Source organism: Labeo rohita, chromosome 16 (genome assembly GCF_022985175.1).
Source record: "Labeo rohita strain BAU-BD-2019 chromosome 16, IGBB_LRoh.1.0, whole genome shotgun sequence".
NCBI classification, from domain to species: domain Eukaryota; kingdom Metazoa; phylum Chordata; class Actinopteri; order Cypriniformes; family Cyprinidae; genus Labeo; species Labeo rohita.
In genome coordinates this window covers 27,448,555-27,476,070 of record NC_066884.1, presented here as the reverse complement: position 1 = coordinate 27,476,070, position 27,516 = coordinate 27,448,555, and the positions used below count along the sequence as shown (strand labels likewise).

General features: G+C 33.9%; 1 protein-coding gene and 1 long non-coding RNA gene across 2 annotated transcripts in view; one reads left to right on the top strand and one right to left on the bottom strand.

Annotated features, from left to right (window-relative positions):
- Positions 1 to 2,819: 2,819 nt before the first annotated feature.
- fam131bb (family with sequence similarity 131 member Bb) overlaps positions 2,820 to 27,516 on the bottom strand; it is a 56,859-nt gene continuing 32,162 nt past the window's right edge. The window contains 7 exon segments of the mRNA XM_051132109.1: positions 2,820 to 4,302; positions 7,511 to 7,660; positions 7,662 to 7,769; positions 11,241 to 11,551; positions 14,896 to 15,036; positions 21,882 to 22,106; positions 24,932 to 25,037. Of these exon segments, the coding sequence (XP_050988066.1) occupies positions 4,075 to 4,302; positions 7,511 to 7,660; positions 7,662 to 7,769; positions 11,241 to 11,551; positions 14,896 to 15,036; positions 21,882 to 22,106; positions 24,932 to 25,037 (1,269 nt within the window). The 3' untranslated portion in view covers positions 2,820 to 4,074.
- On the top strand, positions 15,815 to 18,299 carry LOC127178925 (uncharacterized). The gene is made up of 3 exons (XR_007829455.1): positions 15,815 to 16,031; positions 16,968 to 17,047; positions 17,480 to 18,299. It is a non-coding gene; the product is annotated as an uncharacterized LOC127178925 (long non-coding RNA).

Below are 27,516 nucleotides of genomic sequence, written 5' to 3'. Positions count from 1 at the left end.
CATTTTTCCTTGATCTCTTGGTAAAGGATATTTACAGTATGTGAATCCAGGTCCTGTTCTATTCTCCCCTTTATATATAGTGTTAGGCAATGGAATACATATTTTGTTGTCACCAACAGGACTGTGACAAAAATGTTTACTGTGATAGTTTTGTAATTTGAGGTTATGAGGCATCTATCTCCTCTCAGTCATTTATCATAAAAACAAGCTAATGTTAAAGGGGTCATTGGATGCAAAGTTCACTTTTATGAATCTTTGTGATCGCCTTTCCTAATAATGTGCTAGTTAGCAAGTTTAGCGGCTAAATGCGGCTAAAGTAAACAGGCTCGTCACTCCACAGAGAGAAGAGAGGGGTGGGGCGAGCAGAGCTCATTTGCATTTAAAGCAGCCTCGACCAGAATGAGATGATTTTTGCAAAGCTGATTTTGGCAAGGTAAAAAGGGTGTTGTTTTACACTACCATTGAGAATTTTTAATCAAAGTATATTATAGACTTTTTATTAATACCCTAAAGAATCATATCAACTTGTGGAAAATGGGCATCCGATGACCCCTTTAAGGTAGATATTTCAAAACCATTCTGAAGCCAATGTTTGACTAAACCAGAGTGTGAACAAAAATTTCCATGTGATTAAAAGAAAACACTAATTTGGGATCAGAACTCAAGTATTGGGAAAATGTGTCTTTTGTGTCATAAAACAAGGCATCTGTCCTTCACCCAACAACCATTGCAAGTGCAAAAAGGTTTTTCCCCCCATGTTTCTCAGCCAATCAAGTCGCTAAACCCACAGATCTCACAGAGTCAGTCTCAGGCTCAGCTCAGAGTACTGTGGTCCAGTGCAAATATCTATACAGTGTTGTATAGGACTCCAGAGTACACTGACAAACATCATGCATGCCAAACGACACACAGAGAAGGAAGCACGCTATGTTACAATCCAGTATGGAATATATCTGTGTGTACGTGTGTGCGTGAAAAAGTTCATATTACTACTAAAAATAAATAACTTAATAAATTAAATAAACATATTAAATGAAAATGGGTCCAATTATGTAGCAAATAAAATCTAAAAATAATAAAAGCTGTTTGTAAGAGATTGGGTGATTTAATCAGTATAAATAGCTTAATTTAAGAACAGCAAAAGTTGCTATGCTTCCATACAAAGGCAAAACAGTATTAAAATTGAAAATCAAATCAATCAATCAACCAATTGAATTTTTCTCAGTCTAGTTTTGGTGTAGTTACTGCATTTTGACTTTGTATGGGAGTATGGGAGAACATCACAGGTATAGGTGTATATTTGTGTATGTACACTGTTCAAAGGTTTGGGGTCAGTAAGATTTTTGAAAAAAATAATTATTTTATTGATCAAAAGACAGAAAATCTGTCTATGAGATTTTTAATTAAAATAAATGCTGTTGTTTGAACTTTCTATTCATCACATAATCCTGCAAAGAAATCTATCACTATTTCCACAAAAGTATTAAGGATAGTTCACTCAAAAATGAAAATTCTGTCATTAATTACTCACCGGCATGTCGTTCCAAACCTGTAAGACCTTCATTCATCTTTAGAACACAAATTAAGATATTTTTATGAAATCCGAGTGCTTTCTGACCCAGCATAGACATCAGTGTAACTACCAAGTTCAAGGCCTAGAAAGGTAGTAAGAACATTGTTAAAATCCATGTGACATCACCCTGTTGAAAACCAGTATATGCTGGTTAGGTATGTTTTAAAGCAAGGCAGCTGGTTTGAGCTGGTTTAAGCCAATCCTTAGTTGGTTATGAGCCGGTTTAAGCTGGTTAATAGCTATGAGCTGGTCCTGAGCAGGAGCTAATTGCTTAGGACCAGCTTTCTGTCTTCAGTCGTTAAGAAATTATGGTTTTTGAGGAAAGCATTTCAGGATTTTTCTCCATATAATGGACTTCATTGGTGCCCCGATTTTGAACTTCCAAAATGTAGTTTAAATGCAGCTTCAAATGGCTCTAAACGATACCAGCCGAGGAAGAAGGGTCTAGTGAAATGATCAGTGATTTTTTTGGAAAATAAAATTTGTTATACTTTTTAAGCACAAAAGCTTATGTAGCACAGGCTCTGGGATGCGCGTTCATGACGCTATGTACTATTAAATCACATCGAAAACTCATGCAGAACATAGGCGGAACTACAGACCCAGTGTTTACAAAGCGAACATGCAAAGACTAAGAAAGTCAAACATTGTTTACAAACAAAAAGGTACAACGATGTTGGATGATTCTGAAGTTGTAGGAGAAAATAAGATGGAGTTTTTCGACATATTCTACCTTTTTGAGCCGGAGTACACAGATGATGAACTTAGACGTGATTCGTAGTAGTGATGGGAAGTTCGGATCATTTTACCGACTCTGATCTTTGAGTCACGTTCTGCAAAATGAACAAATCTTTTTTCGATCCATTTCGTTCATTTTAGCAAAATCAGCATCACGTTACAGCCCCATAAGATGAACAAACGACTGGAAAAACCAGAAGACTCGAAACAGGTGAGCTAATTCCAGTACAGAACCTAATAGGATGTTGCGCATGCGCGACTGAACGAATCACTCCCCGGGACGACTCATTTTTCCCGAGTCACATTAAAGATTCGTTCAAAATGAACGAATTGTTCAAGAACGAGCCATTTTTGCTTAAAAAGTATACAAATTTAAATTTTTCGAAAAAAATGACGGCTGGGATCATTTAGAGCCCTTTGAAGCTGCATTTAAACTACATTTTGGAAGTTTAAAATCGGGGCACCAATCAAGTCCATTATATGGAGAAAAATGCTGAAATGTTTTCCTCAAAAAACATAATTTCTTTACGACTGAAGAAAGAAAGACATGAACATCTTGGTTGACAAGGGGGTGAGTAAATTATTTGTAAATTGTTGTTCTTGAAGTGGACTTCTCCTTAAATGACAAAATTTTCATTTTTGGGTGAACTATCCCTTTAAGCAGCACAACTGTTTTTAAGAATGATATAATAATAAGAAATCATTCTTGAGCAGCGAATCAGCATATTAGAATGTTTTCTAAAGGATCATGTGACACTGAACACTGGAGCACTGATGCTGAAAATTTATTTTTGCCATCAAAGATTTTATTACAATCAAATAAAATAGAAAACACTTGTTTTAAAATGTAATGTTTCATAACATTTCTGTTTTTTATTCCATTTTTAATCAAATAATCCAGACTTGGTGACCAAAAGAGGGTTCTATTAAAAACACTGTAAACATCTTACCAACCCCAAACTTCTGAATGGTGCATAAAATATACATCTGTTTGTTTCTCTGAGTCTATGAGGTTTTGAACACCTTACATATTGAATAAACAGCGGACAGAACTGTTTAGCTTGTGAAGTGGTTTGTCTCAATTGATTTTTATGTTTCACAGCACAGAAACTTGTGTATTGAACCTGTATTTCTCCCAGCAGTGTCATAAACTGCCAAATCTGGTCTTTTATTTATGAAGTAGTGTGTCTGTAAGTATACAGGGTGAAAACTAAAGAGGAAAAGAGAGAATTTGCTTGTATTGAGTGTGTTTGATATCTCATGGTGTGTGGGAACTGAAATTCAGAAGGGCATGGGCTGAAGAAGCTTGTGTTACTGTCTATTTTACAATTATGTATTTCGTTTTTTGTTGTTTTCTTAGAAAATAATCATATTATTATCATCATTATGGTTTATTAACTATAGTTTCTTTATTTTGAATAACGAGTGCCATCACTCCTTGTAAAAGCATGCACATATTTAACCGAATGTTCTTCATATTCATCATCCTGAATTACATACCTCCAACTTGGTTTTCCTCATTCTGTCCTTTCCCAGTCCCATTCTGTGCCTTCCTTTTTCAGACATCCATAATATAAGGCTTACAAAAAAAAGTGTTCACGTAAGCAGTGCAGTAACGTTCAGTTCTGCTTTTCCATTTTGGGTTCGAGCAGTCACTTGAATTCCATCACAATGGTGTATGGTTCCTGAAATAGGAGTTGATATTGTTTGATTATGCTGATTGAAATGTCTGTCAAAACCAGCTCGAGTCTCACGCCGCCCACTTAGTTGGTTGCCGTGACATCAGCAGGCGAGGATTCTGACTCCTCCTTTTCTTCAAGCTCTTCAATTACAGATGGTGAGACATCAGACGCCTTGCGCTCTGTGCTGAATTCTCCAGGGGCTTGACCCGGACTGCTTCCTCCTGTTGAGGTCACTTCCTCTCTCTGCGTTACTGGAGAAGGAATTAATGTCACTGGTTCTGGTTCCATACATAACGTAATCTCTTCCTCCTGGAAAAGAGGCCGGATGTTAGAGTGGGTACATGTCATTTCCTGTTTACAGCTGCAGTGTGTAATTTCTGTGACAACAGTGGCACTAAACGAAATTACAAAACATTTGTTTTGTAATTTTGTTTAGTGGCCGGGCCTGAGACATGAACATTTGTTTGGGACTTAAATAAACAGTAGAGTGTTTGAAAAACCTGTCTGAAAACAGTCATTATTTTTGCAGTTCCTTTTGGTGGTGCTGTTGGCACAGAAATTACAGACTTCAGTACTGGAAAAGTTACACACTGTAGCTCTAAGAACTGACTCAAACTGTGACTCATACCTGATTCCAACAGCAAGAAGAGTTACTGAAAACTTAGACAGGATTTATATATTTCCAGCTGCTGACAGAAATAGCTTTTCCAAAAAACTGTTTTTCCATACTAACTGTCTGCTGAGATGCTGTTCCCCAGAGATTTTGGTGCTGACATTTTGACATTTCTTTTGGATGCTCAACATCATAAGTCTACGTGGCACTGTTCAGCACTTAGATTCAATATAAATTATATCTAAAATATACATCGCCCCCAAAAGACTGGACAAATTTACTGTACAACAAAACAACAACACAAATGGACAAGTATACTTTTCACTGAAATGAAAAAAAGATGTTTGTTAGATTTTAAATGGCACAAGAATAGACACAATATACTACTCAAATAAGACTATGTTTAGTTGTATTATTATTTATGTACTATTTAATTTAAAGGAGAAGTCCACTTCTAGAACAAAAATTGACAGATAATGTACTCACCCCTTGTCATCCAAGATGTTTATGTCTGTCTTTCTTTCTTCAGCCGTAAAGAAATTATGTTTTTTGAGGGAAACATTTCAGGATTTTTCTCCATATAATGGACTGATATGGTGCCCTAATTTTGAACTTCCAAAATGCAGTTTAAATGCAGCTTTAAAACCCAAATGTGGTTGTAAACGATCCCAGCCGAGGAAGAAGGGTCTTATCTAGCAAAACGATTGGTTATTTTCATAAATATATAATAATTTATATACTTTTTAATGTCAAACGCTCATCTTGTCTTACTCTGCCTGAACTGTTTTTTTCTGGTTCATGACAGTTAGGGTATGTCATAAAACTCCCATCTCATGTACTCCCTCAGCTTTAAAATAGTCTTATATCACTATTTTACCTTTTTAGTTGAGGGTGTTTACTTTGCAAAGACTGGGTCGGTACTTCTGCAGTGATGTAGGATGATTTTGAAATGATTTTTGAAGCTGAGGGAGAAAATACGATCTGAGCTTTTCGACATACCCTAACTGTCTTGAGCCAGAATACACAGAGTTCAGGGAGAGCAAGACAAGACGAGTGTTTGAGATTAACAAGTATTTATATTGTATTTTTTAAATGAAAATAACCGATCGGTTTGCTAGATAAGACCCTTCTTCTTACTCGGCTGGGATCGTTTACAATGGCATTTGGGATTGTTTGAAGCCACATTTAAATTGGTTTTTGGAAGTTCGAAATCGGGGCACCATATCAGTCCATTATATGGAGAAAAATCCTGAAATGTTTAACTCAAAAAACATAATTTTTTTATAGCTTGAAGAAAAAAAGACATGAACATCTTGGATGACAAGGGGGTATGTACATTATCTGTAAATTTTTGTTCTGGAAGTGGACCTCTCCTTTAGGTTAACGTAAACCGTTAAATAAATTTCTTTGTAGGTTTACAGTTTTCATCTAATATTTATTAGAGATGCACTGATACTGAATTTCTCAGCTGATTATCCAGAATAATATCTGCCGATACCGATTGCTTAAGGAAAAAAACAACAACTTCAGTGTTATTAACTATACCAACTAAAATGGTATTATATTATATTAAAGGTTAAAATTAACAACAGAGGTATTATATTCAACTGCTATTTTTTAGATAATTACTCCAAACAAAAAAATAATAATAATAAAATTTAATTTAAATTAAATGACTGCATAAAAATTTGGGTAACACTTCATTTTAAGGTGTCCTTGTTACACGTTACGTGTACTTACTATTATAATAACAATTATGCATAATTACATGCAAGTAACCCTAAATCAAACCCTAATCATAACCCTATCCATATAGTAAGTATATGTAGTTGATTAATATTACTTAATACTTAAATGCATAATTACACTGTAATAAGGACACCTTAACATAAAGTGTAACTAAACATTGCAACATAGTTTTTATGGTAACACTTCACAGTAAGTTTCATTAGTTAACATTAGTTACTATAAACTAAGAATGAGCAATACTTCTACAGCATTTATTAATCTTAGTTAATGTTAATTCCAGAATTTACAATGTGTTATTAAAACTACAAGTTGTGTTTGTTAACATTAGTTAATGCATTGTGAACTAACATGAACAAACAACGAACGACTATATTAAATATTATATTAAATTAATTATAATATTTATAATATTAATCTTTATTATAATATTTAATCTTTAAATATAATTATATTAATTATATTAAATGACATTAACAAAATATTAATAAATAGTGTAATAAATGTATTGTTCATTGTTTGTTTATTTTAGTTAATACATTAAGTAATGTCAACAAAAGACACATTATCGTAAAGTGTTACCATTTTCATAAATACCTGTCTTCAAGTAAATAACCTCGTCTTAAGTGTTTTTTTAATATAGCCAACTAACGAGTGACATATTGTTCATAAGCTGCTTTTTTTGTCTTTTCATGGCTGAAACACTGATTGAGTGATTACATGAGACATATTACATTTTAGTAAGCTACACTGTATCTTTAACATACCTTCTGATGTTCATTCATGTTTATTTTGTGCTATAACTTGTATTAAAGTTATAGAGACATGCGCTATGTGTTGCTTGAATGTTATAGCGTTACAGCGATCTGTCTCATCACAGTTAAAAGCATCAAAGTGGCACTGTGTAGTTGTCCATTGTAAGTAAATCATGTTAGTGTGATGAACTACACCTGTAGTTACTCTGCTATGACTCCTGTGTGAACTTGAGGGAACTGACTTCATACATACACTAAAAATCATGCTGGGACCAGTTGGTCAAGAGAAATTTCCAAATATGTTTGTTCTGAGGAAAGAGTCTCAAAACAAACAGATGTCATTTGATATTTAGTTTTCAGTGTGTGGCTTAAGTGTCATTTTATATTTTTTCCCCCCACTCACTTTGATCTCTTCCTCCTCCTGGGCTTCCAGTAAAGGTGAGTGATCTGTCGTCACCTCCTCTGTGGGGGCTGTCAGATTTCCATCTACTGTCACAGGCATTCCCATGTAGCCCACCATGTCTGCCTGATAGGCCTCTGTCTGCGCTGCCCCCCCACAGATCCACTAATGGCGGGTGAGTAAGAGGCGGCAGGCTGTGGATGGTGCTGTTGGGAGTAGCTTGTAAAGAGTGAGTGGCACTCTGTAGTCTTTGCTCAAACATCTGCAAATAGACAGAAAAACAACTCAAGTTTCCATTGCGGTAATAGAGTGCAAGCTACTCAGTGTCAGCTGACTCTTTTTCCCATTTATGTCTTTCATTCCAAAAAATTGACATGAACAAAACCAAAAGCAACAAAATGATAAACTTCGATTTAAGCAATAAACAAATAAAAGTGTGATTTTTTTTTTTAAGAGATTAAAAGATAAAGACATAAAAAGATTTTTTACTTTCAGAACCTGATTTTTGCTCTGTTGCATTACTACTGCAATGGCTGATGGGGTTTGTATAGTTTGATTCCCCTTTTGCTCCAGCGAGCAATTACTGTTGCGATCAATGGTTTCCAGTTAATGGCTGAATGATGGAACCTGATTAAGTTTTTACTGCTCTCACTGCTGATCCTGAGGCGGCTGTTGAAATGACCACTGGGGCCTGTGCTGTTCAACACCAATGTGAGCAAGAGACATTGTTGCAGTAGATACTAATTGGAATGGTAGTTTTGTAACTCACCTGTTGTTGATACTAATATACGATCTGTTGCAGCACAGCCTTATGGGAGTCTTATGTTAATGTGCCAACAAACTGTTGTTGCAGAAGCATATGGAGGATACATTTTATGACTCCTCTGTTACAGGAGACGATGATGTGGAGACTTCTTTTATCCCTGCTTCACACTGAAGTGAAGCGCTAAAGGTGCACATTTTGCTTTCACAATGACAGTGCTTCTGCTACATAATAAAGCTTTGTACAAAAAATAAGTGATTTCTGGGTTTCCACGTTGAGAAATTCATAATAGCCATGAATTATGAAAGGATTATTGGGAGGTTTGTTTAATTATTTCAATAACACTTTACATTAAAGGAGAAGTCCACTTCCAAAACAAAGGTTTACATATATTGTACTCACTCCATTGTGATCCAAGATGTTCCTGTCTTTCTTTCTTCAGTCGTAAAGAAATTATGGTAAAGGGAAAACATTTAGGAATTTTTCTCCATATAATGGACTGGTATGGTGCCCCAATTTTGAACTTCCAAAATGCAGTTTAAATGAGGCTTCAAACGATCCCAAATGCGGTTGTAAACGATCCCAGCCGAGGATGAAGGGTCTTATCTAGCGAAATGATCGGTTATTTTCATTAAAAAAATGCAAAGAAGATCAAACACTGCCATGAACCGGAACACAAACAGTCCAGGCAGAGTAAGACAAGACGAGCGTTTGGCATTAACAATTATAGAAATTGTATTATTTTTATTAAAATAACCGATCGTTACGCTAGATAAGACCCTTCTTCCTCGGCTGAGATCATTTACAACCGCATTTGGGATCGTTTGAAGCCGCATTTAAACTGCATTTTGGAAGTTCAAACTCGTGGCACCATATCAGTCCATTATATGCAGAAAAATGTAGAAATGTTTTCCTCAAAAAACATAATTTCTTTATGACTGAAGAAAGAAAGATATGAACATCTTGGATGACAAGGGGGTGAGTACATTATTTGTAAATTGTTGCTCTGGAAGTGGACTTCTCCTTTAAGGTTATGGTTGTTAACATTAGTTAACTACAGGGTTGTCAAGTTTTCACAACAAAATCCATTAAATTTCTACTCAAAACTAGCCCAAAACTAGCCCTATCACGTTTTGAGGGGGATCCCCCGTTAAAAATCGCAATCTGAGGTGTAAAATACTGTTTTTTTCTGGGTTCCTCTGGTAAATTCACATTCCAGGGGCTAAATATGACGTTATTGGTGTCTCTTAAACCCACAGACATGAAAAACAACCCGCAGCAACGGCGTTAAGGTAGCCCAATTCCGTGGGAAAACCGCAGACTTGGCAATACTGGTTAACTATGAAAAAGATTTTGAAAAGAATGTATTAATCTTTAAAAAATCAATTTTCAAGTAAATCAAGTAAAAATCAATTTTACTAACAAATTATTAAAATTAAAATTTGTATCTATTAAAATTATTTAATGAACATCAGCTAATATGGACTAACAATAAAAATATAACTAATATTAATAAAGATAAAAAAAAAAAAAAAATACTGTAACACATGTATTGATTACTGCTGGTTAATTACCTACCGTTAACTAATAATAGTTATTAATAGTTTTGAAGATCAAAAACTTTTTAGAAGATTTTAAACCTTAGTTAATCTTAATTTCAATTTTACTGATAAATTATTAAAATTAAAAGTTGTATCTGTTAATATTATTAATTAAATATGAGCTAACATGAACTAACAAGAAACAGCTATTTTTATTAACTAATATTAATAAATATTAAAAATACTATAATACATGTATTTATTATTGTCGGTTAATTAATGTTTAATAAGATTTATAAATAGTTTTGAAGATTATTAACCTTTTAAAGATTTATTAATTTTAGTTTATGTTAGTTGTATCTGTTAATAATCTGTAATCACAAACATGAGCTAATATTAACTAAAAATAAAGTTATTTTTATTAATTAATATTAAAAAAGATAAAAAATATTGTAACACGTATCGATTATTGTTGATTAATTAACTAACATTAACTAATAGGGTTTATTAATCATTTTAAAGATTTATTAATCTTAGTTGATCTTAATTTTAATTTTACTAATTAATTATTAAAAATTAAAAGTCATATCTGTTAATATTATTTAATAAACATGAGCTAATATGAACTAACAATAAAGTTATTTTTATTAACTAATGTTAATAAAAATGAAAAAAATACTGTAACGTACTGATTACTGATGGTTAATTAACTAACGTTAACTAATAAGATTTATTAATTATTTTTGAATATTATTAACCTTTTAAAATATTTATTAATCTTAGTTTATGCTCATTTAAATTTTACTAAAAAATTATTAAAATTAAAAATAGTTTCTGTTAATATTATTGAATGAATGTGAGCTAATATTAACTAACAATAAACAGTGTTATTTTTATTAACTATTGTTCATAAAGATTAAAAATACTGTAACGTGTATTGCTTATTGTTTGTTAATTAACTAAATAACAAAGAGGTCTTTAGCATAACGTGTTACCATTTTTTTCTTTTTTCAACCATTATTTAACATATTCATTTTTTTTTTTTTAACAAGAAAACAATAATGAAAGAGTATGTAAAACAACTAAACGGTTTATTTTCAAGAACTGAATTGTTTTATTCACACTACAATATTTGACTACATCCCCATAAAAAAATCAAAATGAATTTTACTGCAGAAATTACAAACATTCTGATCATCTATTCTTTCAGCGCAAGTCAATGAATTGCACTTTTGAATAAATTGTTAAATCTGGACAGATCGTGTTTTTTGTGTCTGTTAATGTGGGTGATGAAATAAACAGTGCACAGCTTACGCACTGCTTACGCATGCAGTGTGCACTGGCCTTATGGGATTTGTAGTTTTATGACCTGTATAACGCACCTGCTGCTGTTACAGTGGCTTCTGGGAGTTGTAGTTTTCTCACTCACCTGTTGCTGTTGCTGATACTGCAGGAGCTGTTGCTGCTGGTATTGCTGGATCTGATGCAGGTGCTGGATCTGCTGTAACTGGTTCTGATACTGCTGCTGTTGCTGTTGGGACAGGAAGTGAGCTGCTGCATTTGGGTCATATCCTCCCTCGTTCCCGACAGCCATGACATATGAACCGGTGGCAGGAGACGCCACACCTGACTGTTCATTACTAATTGGCTCCCAAGCATCAGAGGAAGAAAGGCAGTAAAGACCCTGGGAGACGTAATTGTGAGGCCACACCTCTGCAGAGGAATGGTGCACTATCTGGTCTGCAAGAGACGGAGGAATAGAAAGAAAATATTACAAATGAAAACTTAAAGGGTAACGTTCGGTATATTGTATCCTAGTTTTAAATCTTAGATCATTTTTCACACAGCCTGAGTTGTCGTCTGGTGATTATTACATTGCTACTTACCAAATAAATATAAAATGGACATGAATTATTGATCTGAGTAGAAATTCTTTTATTACGCCAGAAGAAAGAAAACTCATAGTGACGAGAGAAATGAAAGTAGCACAGCTACAGTATGAATGAAATACATTACCAATACTATCAAAATCAAGTTTTCTAGAGAGCCGTGTAATAATCATTATTGATCAGAGCCTTAAGAACTTCAAAGTAAAAATAAAATATTCATCAGCAATAAAATAAAGGATTCTATAGTACACCATAGCTGTAAACTAAATTCTATTATTTTACATGTTTCATTATTTGAATGCTTTTAGATTCACTTTTATGTTCTAGTCAAAGCTTTTAAAAACACTTTTATGATGCTTTGATTGGACACAATGTGCATATGTTAATATATTTGAGCCCACGTCCATAACAAAGCCTTTTCCATTATTTTCTCTTTGAGCCAAATTCTGTGACTTTTCAGCCTCATCTGCATGCAACAGCAAGATATTTTCTAAATTATATCCGATTATAAAACAATGTTGAATAATAAGAACTGCACACTCTATTTCTGTGGGTGAAATCTCTTGCCTCAGCATACCCCATGGCCATCATTGTGAAATTAAAATGAGTGTTCACTCATTTCAGCCCTCCGGCAGGGCAGAAATGAGATTCTTTATTTACTGAGGAAATGGTTTTGTAATGTGGCATAGCAACACTCCCTCGTACACAGACTGCCCACTGAGTTTATTCTTCTCTTGGCCTTTTTCTCTCTATAGAGCTTCTATGGCGGAATCCTAACTGGAATGAAACCCCATACATGACTGATTTGTGCTCTACAGCAAACAACTTGACTCACAAATGATTATAATACAGGTGACTCAAGAGAAATCATGCAATACTATAAAACTAATAAGTGTAAATACAATTAGCAGAAACACTTAGGGTAACAAAAAGTTTTTTTTTTCTTTGAAACTTCTTTTCTTTGAAACTTATCAGTAATTTTTACTATAATATAATGTACTGTTCAACGGTTTGAGGATTAGTAAGATCTTTAATGTTTTTTAAAGTCTTTTATGCTCATCAAGGTTCCATTTATTTAATTAAACAGACAGAAAAAAGTGATATTATAAAATATTACTGCAATTTAAAAATATTTTAATATATTAATAATTAATAATAAATTAATAATTTAATTTAAAATAAAATTTAAAACTTATTTCTATGATGCAAACTGAATTTCAGCTTCATTACTCCAGTCTTCAGTGTCACATGATCCTTCAGAAATCATTCTATTATGCTGATTTATTATCAATGTTGGAAACATATTTTTTTGGAACCTGTGATAATTTTTTCTGGATTCTTTGATGTACAAAAATAAAGAAAAGAAAGAAAGATAAAAATTTACTGACCCCAAACTTTAAACAATAATGTATATTGTTACAAAAGATTTCTATTTTAAATAAATGATGTTCTTTTTAATGTTTTATTCATCAAATAATCTTGAAAAAAAGTATCACAGGTTTAAAAAAATAAATAAATAAATTAAGCAGCACAACTGTTTCCAACATTGATAATAAATCAGAATGATTTCTGAAAGATCATGTGACACTGAAGATTGGAGTAATTATGCTGAAAATTCAGCTTTGCAAACACAGGAATAAATTACATTTTAAAATATATAATAAAATATACAACAGTTATTTTAAATTGTAACAATATTTCAAAATATCACTTTTTTTTTACTCTATTTTTGACCAAATAAATGCTTTTCTTACCCATTCCATTCCAAATCATCGAACAATTTTGATTTAAAATTTTTAACAATATAATATAATATAATATAATATAATATAATATAATATAATAAACGTTTTATTCAGCAAAGAGGCATTAATTTGATCAAAAGTTACAGAAAAGACCTACATTATTATAAAAAATCTATTTCAAATAAATTGTGTTCTTTTGAACTTTCTATTTATCAAAAATAATAATAATAAATAAATAAATAAATAAATAATGTGTTATGGTTTCCATTGTAACACTGATAATAACCAGTAATCAGCATTACAATGAAGGATGTGACACTGAACACTGAAGTAAAATTTACTTCAAAACTAGAGTAAAAATGATTAAAATAGATTTTATTTTATTTTTTTATTTTAATATATAAAATATAAGAAAATAATGCATATATTAAAAAATACTAAAATAGAAAACATGTTATATTAAATTACAATATGTCACAAAATTCTGTTATTAATGCAAACAAAACCCTTGGTGAACAATATTTACAAAAATACTAAAGACCAAAAACCTTTGAAGTATACTATACTATACTATACTATACTATACTATAGTATAATATAATATAATATAATATAATATAATATAATATAATATATATCTGTTAATTCATTTTTGTACATTAGGTTCTTGAGCAGAGCATATTTTACTCTTTATCTGGTGCTGGAAATCAGGTTACATTCTTACGTTCTTTGATTTGTGGCACACATGTTCCAGATGTTGATGAGAAAGCACCATCTGGATTTACAAATACCTTTTGTTCCAAACTTCCGAGCCTGCGAAACTAGTTGGAGTTTTATTACACCTCTGCCTATAGTATATGACATAATTATCACATTATCTGTCTGTTACATGTTGTCATTCGGCATGCAGATGGCTTTGGTTGTTCTGAGCTCTCATGTGAGTCTGTAAGGCTGTACTGAACTGTTCAGTGGATTAGTTCTCGTTCTCCTGAGAGTCACGGGTCCCTGACCTCTAGTTATTCATTTATTCAAAACCCAATGTGCACTGCATTTCAAATCAGCTGCAATATAGCAATCCCACCCTCTCTCCAGGGGGCCTTCAATAAAAAGCTTACTTCTTAGAAAAACCTCTTCGCGTAGGACTAAATAAAAGGAAAACAAAAGAAAATGTCTAATTTTTCAGTCGTTACGGAATTAGTCATGGGTTTCTTCACATATTCTTTGAGCTGAGATGGAAAGATGAGCTAAGTTGTTGAGAGAAAGTGTTTAATTGTGGTTTATGACAGCACGTTGCCTGAATAATTGCAGCACTCATCAGAGTTCACACTGTGACATGGAAGTTGTGTTGCTAAATTGATTTTATTCCAGAGTTTTCAGCCTAAAGCGCAGTAGGAAGGGACACAGTAATTCTGTGAACCTGCAAGTGCATGCTGGGAAATGTAGTCAGTACCTCGGCTGGTGATGCTTTCCTGGTTGGCCTCGCTCAGGTGGGCTACGCTCCCCTGATTAGATCCAACACTTGTGCTCTCGCCATCCATTGAGCTCCAGGCCAGCAGCGTTGCCTCAGAGATTGCAAACTGCTGAAGCACACCTGACAAAATTCAGAATTAGATTGTTTATTGTTGGGCATAAAAATACATAAGTTTTATAGTAAGAATAAGTAAGTCTTAACACAGGACAGTTGTATTTATGAATACATATTGTGTATTGATACTTGCTTGTATTCTGTAGATATTATTGCTATTCAGCTACTGAAAGGAAACAGCTTGATTGACAGACAATCTGACCAATCATAATGCAGAATCCGGCATTTTGTTCGACGAACAAATCAGACAGGAGAGTAGATTAACTTTGGTGGAAATTGTTTGTACTGACCTCTTTCCGCAGTTGAAATAAAAAACGTTCATTCATGTTTTTTTTTGTGCTTTAAGTTAAGATGGTTCCTGTGTCGACTGATCTAATAATAAGGCAATACAGTGATCTGTCACAACACATTAAAGAGCTACAAAATGGTATTTATTGTTTGAATTTCTTAAAAAAAGACAACATTTTAAAGCTGAGACATAGCAGAATGAACCTGCTTCGTCTTGTCTGTCTGTCAGTGTGTTGTCAGTTTTCTCTTTGCTTTACAATGTATTTTTCACTGCATTAGAACATGATGTGTAATGTGAGAGTGGCACTGTTTGTCAGATATAGCAACAGTAACTAAGCAGGGCGGGTTTTTGCGAAGGGTCAGTTATGGCAGTCGTTCCCAAACTTTTTCTGCTAGGCCCCCCTTTTGCAATAAAAAAAATTCAATCAAAACGATGAAATTCATATTTTGTGTTAAATTCTTTACATATGTGGCAAGTAGCCGTACACAGTAAAAATAGATGGGTTATTTTTTTAACCCAATAGATGGGTTACACATATTGGGTCACTGTGTTGGGTTATTTTCTAAAACGTTGGGTTATTTTTTTAAACATCGTTGGGTTGTTTTTAATAATAACCCAGCGTTGGGTTTAATTGGTTCCCGCCGCGACAGTTCAAATTTTAACGGTCGACGGTGTCTGACGACAGAAGAAGCTGCTGCTGCATCAGTGTGAGGTGAGTAATAGTGTTTTAATAACTCTTATAACATTATACTTATAAGAAGAACGTGAAATGCACTTCAAAATTGAACTTTTGTTGTTGTATGTTTGTTTTTTTTAACAAACTTGTAGTTTCCTTTAGTCAGTGTATTTTAACGTAACTGCGGAGAATGAGCTCGATTGTAAACGAATAACTTTAACGTTAACTTAGCTGTCCCAGTTAGGTCGCTAGCAGTAATAAAGTAAATAAAAATTAGCAGAAAGTTGTAAAACTATTTAGAGATGTATTACAGTAACCTAAAGTTAATAATGTATGGTGAAATGTATATAAGACCACTTATGTTACTGAAATCACCGTCTACTATTACTACAGGTTTAATATTATTTTACAGCTGATGAGGGGATCTAGACATACGGTTTCTTACTACTTGTTTGGTCGCAATAATGGTTATCACATTTAACTTTATATGGGAAATGGCTAATGCTAAATGACACATTGGTGTTGAGAACCGCGCCGCACGGACCTTTCAACTTCGGTCCAGTATGTAACGTTATCTCAGCGGCAGCTCAGAGAGATGCGCTCAAATTCAGTGAATTCTCTGTTAGAAAAGTCTAAAAATAATCAGATTTTCCCAAAAGAAAGACGTGATGGGAGAAACGAAGCTTTTCAAAGTTTCGAATCAATTAAACGAATCGCTTCGCAAAATGATTCACTGCTTCTAATCGTTCGTGACACAACGGCGACGCCTGCTGCTCAAAACAGGGCAAGCGTCAGTTGTTTGGAAAGCGAGCACTAATTGTAATAACACTAAATGTGTATTTATGGTTTATTTACATTGAATATTGTTATGCATATATTAAAATCGCCTCTAATTACAGCCATTTCTCATATAAAGCTATGACAGATGCATGTTTTTAAATGTGTACTAAATGTGTTTTTACTTATTTTTAGACATTGGGTGAAGGGACAACTACAACAGTGGAATCTCATACATTAAACATCCACATGCCAATTAACTGAAATATTTCAAGGTAAGTAAACCATTTATATTAGTGATCCATATACATTACCAGTCAAAAGTTTTTGGACAGCAAGATTTTTAATGTTTTTAAAGAATTCCCTTCTCTCTAAGCCTACATTTATTTGATCCAGCATTTCAGGATCCAAAACAGCATTTAAAATAACTGCTTTCTATTTGAATATATTTTAAAATGTAATTGTCCAGTCTCTTCAAAGCTTTTAAAATAGAAAGCAGTTATTTAAAATAGTAAAAATATTTCACAATATTACTGCTTTTACTGTATTTTGGCTCAAATAAATACAGGCTTAGTGAGTAGAAAAGAATTCTTTAAAAATCTTACTGTTCAAAAACTTCTGATTAGTAGTGTAGGTTTTCCAACAATTATGAAAAATTTTCTAGTTTATCTGTAAAATGTTTCTTCTTCTGCTTCATCTTATCACAGAGGAAGGAGTCAATGAAGGAAGTTTTATGCAACCGGATGACACCAGCATTGCTGCACTAACTCTAAGAACTCCTCCCAAGTTTTGAGCATTTTCAACGGTGAAGCAGTGGAACAGAAGACCTTACTACAAGCAGTGGATCTGTGTTTCAAACATTTCTACATGTATGACATCAACTACCCAAAGCCCCCTGCACTCATTTGCAGCTTTAATATTCCAGGAGTTCCTTCAACACGTTACCTCTTCCTTAGAAACTTTGTATTTATTGATCAGTAAAAACTTTTTATGTTGCTGATTATCAGCAAGTCCAGCAGCCAGCAGATTTACTTAGTTTTATTTTTATTATTGTTATTATTATTATTATTATGATTATTATTACTTGTGTTTATGATTTTTTATTTTTGTTTTATTGATAAAGGTTTGTATGTTATGTTTGTTTTATTTTTGCACATTTGTATGTGTTGATATAAATAAATATGAATTGATACACATTTATGACCCTGGACAACAAAACCAGTCATAAGTATTATGGGTACATTTGCAGAAATAGCCAAAATTGCATTGCATGGGTCAAAATTATCAAATTTTCTTTCATGCCAAAAATCATTAGAACATTAAGTAAAGATCATGTTCCATGAAGATATCTCCTACCATAAGTATATCGAAACTGAATGTATTGCTAATGTATTGCTATGTATTGCTAATAACTTTGCAATTTTCTCAATATTTAGATTTTTTTGCACCCTCAGATTCCAGATTTTCAAATAGTTGTTCTATCCTATCAAACCACATATTAATAGAAAGCTTATTTATTGAGCTTTCAGATGATGTTTACATTTATAAAATACAAAAAAACTTGACCCTTATGACGATTTTGTGGACCAGAGTCACATTTGTTGGTTTTGAATTCAGTGTACATCTTGAAAATATGTCAGTTGTATGTGCATATTTGTGTGTTTTGAATGTATTATATTTTCACATTCTTGTACACTTATTTTGTAAACATTTGCAGTATGACTGTTTTACATTTAAAAATATATTTGTAAAAAAATTATTTGCATATTTAAATAAACAAAATATTTATTTGAAAACAAAGTAGTGTTATAGTGTATTTTTATTAATAAATAAATAAATAAATAAATAAAAACTGATATAAATGAATCTAAATAATTAACTCAACTGTTGGGTTACTTTTAACCCAACTGGATTTTAACCCAATTCATTGGGTTAAAATAACCCATAGATGGGAAGGTGCTATACCAACCCATAGTTGGGTTACTAGTTGGGTTATTTTTAACCCAACATTTTTTAGTGAGTATAATAAGCACGATAATTTCACAGTGGGGTCTTGTATCACCCTGAAAACGTTTACTGAAATGAAAATTCTTGGCCGAAACTGAAACTGCTTTGTAATAATTATTTATTTTATTAAATAATATAGTCATTTTGTAAGACTTTTTAATTTAACTCAATAATTTTAATGATACTGAATAAAAAAAAATCACAAGCTAATAAAATAACCATGTTTATTGAAAGTAACAATAAAACTGGACAGAAAATATATGAATATTAAATCTCAATATATTATTTTTATTAAGTTCTATGAAACAGAATCAGATATAACTTTTTTTCGACTAATTATCAAAATAATGTATATGTTACAGCACAGTATGCGACGCTACTGCAAACAGAAATAAGTATAGACATTTTCTGTCGCCACGTTATTCACTGTATTCACCCAAATAAATTCAATTTGTCTTATATTTTTGTCCATGGGTGTTTTCGGTTAATAATAAATGTTCATCTTTTGATTATTGCTGTTGCCTCTGTAATTCTGAGTGTGAAGTTTCAGCCCATTTTAAGCCAACAATATAATAATTTTTAAACAATAGTTCACTTAAATAAAGCAACCCAGCATGTTGGGTAAAAAAAAAAAAAAAATCCAGCATGTGTTCTGTCCAATATTTACCTAGAACTGGGTTGCCAAATAACCCAAGCTGGGTTGTTTTTAACCCAGCTTTTTTAGAGTGTACATATTTTTTTTTTATTTTAACAGTTTAGATCCTTAACTAATTAATTCCTTGATACTTTTTCCCAGTTTAAATTAGAGTCTGTAACAGATCAATTCAAGGACACATAAAAAAAAAAAACATCATAAATAAATAAATAAATCTTGACGTCCACTGGTTGTTCTCACTCCTGAACTTTAATCACTGTCACCTGACTGTGGAAATATTATAAAGAAGCCTCGTCATCTCAGAGATGGTGTCATGAATAAGAAATGGTGGCAAACAACCCAGACACATTCCCAGCATTCTCGTACTCATAAATAAGGTATGATGATGCATTCAGCCTGATTTACTGCTTTCAGCAGCAGATGGGAGCAGGTGAACTTAATATGGATAGTGCTGTCTCTCACACCTGATGCTCTACCAAATAACAACAGACTGCCTAGCTCAACACAGTTCAGCAAGACTTGTGTCATTCCAAAACCCAGATGTTCTTTCTTTTGTTGAACACACAAGAATGTTGGTAACCAAACAGTTTTGCTTCCCATTGCCTTCCATTGTATAGACAAAATATACAATGAAAGTCAGTGTTTGGAATGACATGAGGTGAGTAAAGGATGACAGAATTTTCATTTTTGTATGAATTATAATTTTACGTTTAATACACAAATTATAAACGCAACACTTTTGTTTTTGCTCCCATTTTACATGAGCTGAACTCAAAGATCTAAGACTTTTTCTATGTACACAAAAGGCCTATTTCTCTCAAATATTGTTCACAAATCTGTCTAAATCTGTGTTAGTGAGCAGTTCTCCTTTGCAGAGATACTTCATCCACCTCACAGGTGTGGCATATCAAGATGCTGATTAGACAGCATGATTATTGCACAGGTGTGCCTTAGGCTGGTCACAATAAAAGGCCACTCTGAAATGTTCAGTTTTATCACACAGCACAATGCCACAGATGTTGCAAGTTTTGAGGGAGCGTGCAGTTGGCATGCTGACTGCAGGAATGTCCACCAGAGCTGTTGCCCATGAATTGAATGTTTATTTCTCTACCATAAGCCGTCTGCAAAGGCGTTTCAGAGAATTTGGCAGTACATCCAACCGGCCTCACAACCACAGACCACGTGTAACCACACCAGCCCAGGACCTCCACATCCAGCATCTTCACCTCCAAGATCGTCTGAGACCGGTTTTCAATTGTTCAAAAATCTGTCTAAATCTGTGTTAGTGAGCACTTCTCCTTTGCTGAGATAATCCATCCACCTCACAGTTTTCACTGCACAGGGCAGATGGCAGACAGCGTGTATGGCGTCGTGTGGGTGAGTGGTTTGCTGATGTCATCGTTGTGGATCGAGTGGCCCATGGTGGCAGTGGGGTTATGGTATGGGCAGGCATATGTTATGGACAACAAACACAGGTGCATTTTATTGATGGCATTTTGAATGCACAGAGATACCGTGACGAGATCCTGAGGCCCATTGTTGTGCCATTCATCCAGGACCATCACCTCATGTTGCAGCATGATAATGCACGGCCCCATGTTGCAAGGATCTGTACACAATTCCTGGATGCTGAAAACATCCCAGTTCTTGCATGGCCAGCATACTCACCGGACATGTCACCCATTGAGCATGTTTGGGATGCTCTGGATCAGCGTATACAACAGCTCACTCCAGTTCCTGCCAATATCCAGCAACTTCGCACAGCCATTGAAGAGGAGTGGACCAACATTCCACAGGCCACAATCAACAACCTGATCAACTCTATGCGAAGGAGATGTGTTGCACTGCGTGAGGCAAATGGTGGTCAGAACAGATACTAACAGGTTTTCGGACCCCCTGACCCCACCGGACCCCACCGGACCCCACCGGACCCCACCGGACCCCACCAATACAGTAAAACTGCACATTTATGAGTGGCCTTTTATTGTGGCCAGCCTAAGGCACACCTGTGCAATAATCATGCTGTCTAATCAACATCTTGATATGCCACACCTGTTGATGTGGATGAATTATCTCGGCAAATGAGCGCTCACTAACACAGATTTAGACAGATTTTTGAACAATTTTTGAGAGAAATAGGCTTTTTGTGTACATAGAAAAAGTCTTAGGTCTTTGAGTTCAGCTCATGAAAAATAGGGGCAAAAACAAAAGTGTTGCGTTTATAATTTTGGTCAGTGTATATTTAACTATAATGCCAGTTTAGATGATACAGTTTTAAAAAAGAACATCCCCATTCAGCCCTGAGTAATTTATCTACAAGTAAAAATGTCTGATAACTGGGACATTGAATCTACAACAATTTATATGTTGTGCATCTTCAGCACTTTCTAAGCACAAGATTTGTAGATGTGTTGGTCTTTCTATCTATCAAACGCTCTGTCTCTCACCTGCAGCGAAGCGAGCCTCCTTCTCTCCGTCACTGAGGTCGCTGTATGCGTCATTCTCCAGCTTGCGCTCTTGTTGGAGGTGCAGACTGGAGGTGCGTCCTGCTCCTCTGCCCCCCACGCCCACCGTCTGCATGCCCCAGCTCTGCCACTCAATCATGTGGGCCACACGCCCCTGGGCCATCGCTGTCGGCTTAGTCACCTTGTCCTTCATAGAACGAGTCACTCCTGGAGTGGACGGACAGACAGAGGGCGGATGATGGGATAAGAGGACGTTTTTTAGATTGTGGAGAGAAAGAGGGGGAAAGAAGAGAGAAGAAAATTAAGTAGCTTTACAGTATGAGGTCACCTGCTCAAAGACTATATGGGGTATATGAGTGGATGTAACATGGAAATTGGGAATAGGAATAGCGTGCTCAGAAGTTGCACTACAGATCCATTATCCATTAGCCTATCTGCTCGACTAAGTTACTAAGTGCCTGTCTTTATCTTTTTTTTATCTGTGGTGATTGTTTTAGTTTCACTGATTATTATTGTTAACTAAAAGTACATATGTGACCCCAGACCACAAAACCAGTCATATTTGTAGCAATAGTCAACAATACATTGTATGTGTCAAAATGATTGTTTTTTCTTTTATGCTAAAAGTCATTAGAATATTAAATAAAAATCATGTTCCGTGAAGACATTTTGTAAATTTCCTACCGTAAATATAGCAAAACCTAATTTTTGATTAGTAATATGCATTGCTAAGAACTTCATGCTAAGACTTTAAAGTCAAATTTCTTAATATTTAGATTTTTTGCACCCTCAGATAGCAGATTTTCAAATAGTTGTATCTCAGCCAAATATTGTCCTATTCTAACAAACATACATCAATGGAAAACTTATTTATTTAACTTTCAGACGATGTATAAATCTCAGTTTTGAAAAACTGACACTTATGACTGGTTTTGTGGTCCAGGTAACATATATTTTGATAGTTATGAATTACTTTATTGTTTTATGTAATGTAGCAAAAAGTAACAAATTACGCTACATCTTTATAGGAAATAATTTGAGAAAGTAGCTCACTTTATTTTAATCTATGAACACTCCTAGTTAAAAGAAGTACTTAAAATTATTACAATTTCTTGAGTTGGATGTGCATCAGGGAACCTATTTAAAAAAAAAAAAAAAAAAACTTTCAGTACTAATAATTATGAAAACCTGTTTTCGCCAATGAATAAAAAATATAAAAATAAAAAAAGTTAACAGCTCTTATCTCACAATTCTGACTTTTTTTCTTGTAATTGCTAAGTTTACACATCGCATTTTTTTCTCAGAAATGCATGATACAAACTGAATTGTTTTTATACATTTCTTTTTATTTTGCAATTCTGACTTTATTTCTTTCAGTTATGAGTTTATATCATGTACTTTCAATAAAAGTCAGAATTGCGAGATATAAATGTACAATTCTGACTTTTCTTGAAAGTGCATGAATTAATATCACATAATTCTGAGAAAAAAAAAGTCTGAATTGTGAGTTTTTATCATGCAATTTTGACTTGATTCCTCTCAATTATGAGTTTATATCATGCAATTTCAAGAAGAGTCAGAATTGTAAGTTTATATCTCGCAATTCTGACTTTATAACTCGCAATTGTAAGTTTATATCATGCAATTCTGAGAAAAAAGTCTGAATTGTGAGTTTTTATCTTGCAATTCTGACTTTAACCTCTTTTTTATGTTTTTTTACATTTTTTTTTTTTATTTTTATGTTTCTTTTTTACATCTTTTTTTCAGTGGTGGAAACGGGCTTCCGCAAATATTTACATTAACGTATGTTTTTTTTTTTTTTTGAGAGAGAGAGAGTGAATGCATAATTTACATGACTTTACTAGTCTTGTGATTTACTGGAAAAAGATTAAGCATAAGAATTTAATAATATTAAAACAAATAATAAAAAAAAAATGTTATCACAGTGTCTACCCAATAAAATATTTCAGAGCTTGGTGTTAGAGTGTAGAATTCCAGGTCTAGAATTCTCACTTTTAAAATGAGGTATGTAAAGATTCTAATAAAATCTTGTCTGTTAAAATGATAAAAGGCATTTTTAATTATCCTTTGATGTTTTTACAGCCAACACAACCTCTCCGTGTGCTGTGTTATAATGTTTCTGTTGGTGATAAAAATGTGTAGAATTTAGTCTGAGGTAAGGAAATGAAAATGACTTCCATAATGAGATGCAGATGGTTATGGTCTGGAAAAATAAATAATCACGTTTTAGTGACAAGGGGTGGGAATTTGTCTTGCTGGAATGACTTCTTTCCACACTAATGAAGATCTACAAACAATAATAGCCTACACTTTCTTCTGCATTTTCTTTTATTAGTTTCAGCTTATTCAATAAAGCTGCATCTGTGATATACTAAAGCCAGGCTGTAACGATCTGTTTGAATACCAGTGAATTCTGTGTGGAGCCTTGAAGATACTGAGAAAAAAAAATCAATTGCTCTTTGCCTTATGAACACAATCTATATATACATATTTTTCACCAGTGCATTAGTGCAAGCATACAGAGATAATTCAAAAGTCTCTTAAGCTCTTAGGTAATGCCTAATGAAATGATGCACATGAATTATTAAAGTTGAAGAAAGCATCTTTCAGAGAAGGAAATACACTGCACTGCACACAACAGTACTACAAAAACACAGATACAGGAGTCTGAGAAACGACAGTACTGTATTACGAGACAACACACTGACTGATCTCCGCACTTCACAAGCACTTTACATACAAAAAACCTGCCTCTCCCATCAACCACCGCTTAGGATAAAATGAAAAGCCGTATGACAATGCATTGTGGGAAGCATATCGCTTTCTTTTCAGGGATCTACTCTTACTTGGATCTTGGAAATCACCAATGGCACGAGCCATTGGAGAGTGTTGTAAATGGAAACGGGTGGTGAAAAGGGAAACCCACAAGGGTCCATGTTGGCTCCATCTCCTCCAGCTCAGTCTGGAGTCAACATGGGGTCAGTTTACCATTTCACAGGACAGACACACACCTGACACACCTGTCAGAGAGGACTTAGCCAGAGCGCCGATTCCATAGGCGTTGGAGTTCCTCTTCTTCAGCCGAGGGAGGATTGAGGTTGTGTCCTCCATGGACAACTGAAATGAAGGAAGGCATTCAAGAGAGAAAAATGGGAAAGATGAAGAAATAGATGGTTGTGATGGAGCAGGAGGCGGCCCAGAGCAGAGATGAAATGCAAAATTTTGGCATGGTATTTTAATGGAAAGAAAAGAGGTGATGAGAGAAGTTAGGTAGAAAGTTAGCAAAAGTGGTTTCTAGAGGTTGTGAAACTACATTTCCCAACAGCCTGCTTTTTCATTTCTGTTCACTTGCATGATGGGAAGTGTAGTTTTTGGTCATTTACATCCGCAACTACTACGTCTAGCTACTACGGCACACCAAAAGAGAGACGGATCAAACGAAGGAATGGTGTGTGAGATAGAAGACAGCTACTGTGATTCAGAGAAAAATAACGAAAGGAAAGGAATGGAGGAATGATATTCACAACACTTACATTGATTCCATCCCATGAAAAGTCTGTTCGGCCATGCTGAGAGAAAGAGGAAGGAGGGATGGGGAAAGAAAGGGATGGGGATAGAAAGAGTTGGAGAAAGAGGAGAAAAGAGCAAGAGAGACAACCACAGAGAAAGGAGGAGAGAGAGGGGGATTGTGACAGAACAAGGCATTTAAAAACACGTGAAGTTGAAGAAGAAATTGAGAGAAATAAAAAAGAACAGAGAGGAAATCAAATTTATTGGCCAGACTTAGAGAGGTGGAATAAAAGAAGTAGTTCAGCCAAAAAAATGAAATTCAGTCATTATTTGCTTATCTTCAGGTTAATCCAAACCTTTCTTGGCACTTTGAAATACAACATGACAAATAGTGGTTGCTGTTTTCCATGCAGTAACAATGAATTTGAACTAAAGCTTTTAAGCCCCAGGAACGTGTCTTAAAAGTGGTCCGTACGAGTTGTCTAAAATGCCTTGACAGCTGTGTATAAGGAGCAAACCGAAATGTGTTCACTGATACACTTCCTCTCCAGTGAGCTGTTAAACCACTGTGATCAGATCAGTGAGTCAGTGAGCTGAATCCAGATAACTGGATCAGTCTAATACTTATGACTCATTTAGAATAGATTTGAGTCTATGATTCAAAGATCAGAATCAAAAAAAGACCCCGATTTGTTCAAAAACAATTCGACAGTTAGATTTCTGCTCATGAGGGCTGCATTTATTTGATTAAAAACACAGAAAAAATAGTAGTATTGTGAAATATTATTGCAGCTTGAAACAGTGTTTTTCTATTTTAATATTCTTTAAAAAAGAATTTACTCCTGTGATGCAAAGCTGAATTTTCAGTATCATTACTCGAGTCTTTAGTGTCACATGATCCTTTCGAAATGTATTATCAATGTTGGAAACAGCTGTGCTGCTTAATTTTTATTTATTTATTTTTTATTTTTTGGAACATGTGATTCCTTTTTTTTTTCAGAATTCTTTGATGAATAAAATGTTAAAAAGAACAGCATTTATTTTAAATATTTTGAATCTTTGGGTCAGTAATTTTTTTCTTTCTTTCTTTAAAAGAAAATATTATTTTCATATTTTAAGATGTGTTAAACTGATCAAAAGTGATAGTAAACTGATCAAAAGTGAAAGTATTGTTAGAAAAAAAATCTATTTTGAATAAATGCTGTTCTTATAAACGTTTTATTCATCGAAGAATCCTGAAAAAAGTATCACAGGTTGAGCAAAAATATTAAGCAGCACAACTCTTTCCAATAGTGATAATAAATCAGCATATTAGACTGATTTCTGAAGTATCATATGACACTGAAGACTGGAAAATGGTTAATAAAAATTAAGCTTTTCATCACAGACAAAAATTCTATTTTAAAGTATATTAAAATAGAAAATCTTAAAATTTTAAATTGCAACAGTATTTCATGATGTTACTTTTTCAGTATTTTTAATCAAATAAATGGAAATTTGATGAGCATAAAGAGACTTAACATTAAAATCTTTCTGATCTCAAACTTTGGAATGGCATCGTATATATAGTGCACAAGTCAAGTGGGTGACTTTCATGATAAAAATGATAAATAAACATTTTATGATAAAGATGATACAACTTCCTTTACATCCTTGAAAGCTTCACTGAATGTTCATTGTCAAAGAATGGAAAAGAGCGAACAGACTATTATTAAAAAGTCTTACTTTGTGTTACACCAAATAAAAAAAAGTTATTGTGGTTATTGGAATATGAGAGTAAAAACGTGATTAGTCAATGCCAGGGTGTTTCTATCCAGTTGCTAAAGTATTCTTGTTTTAGCACATTGCTGTAGCATTAGTAACATGTCCTAGGTGGTTACTTAGTTACTTAGATTTATCATCTGCCAGGTGAAAATCACACGTCTGATTGCTTAGAAAATAATAAAGAAAGTAATAACATCTCTCCTCAACAAGCCGCAGGATTTGATACAGTACTCTTTATCATTCATGCCTGTAGCAGAAACGTGCGAGATGAGTTACATGCCAAGGTTTAGGTGTTTATTCAAATCCCCAACGGTGAGTATGA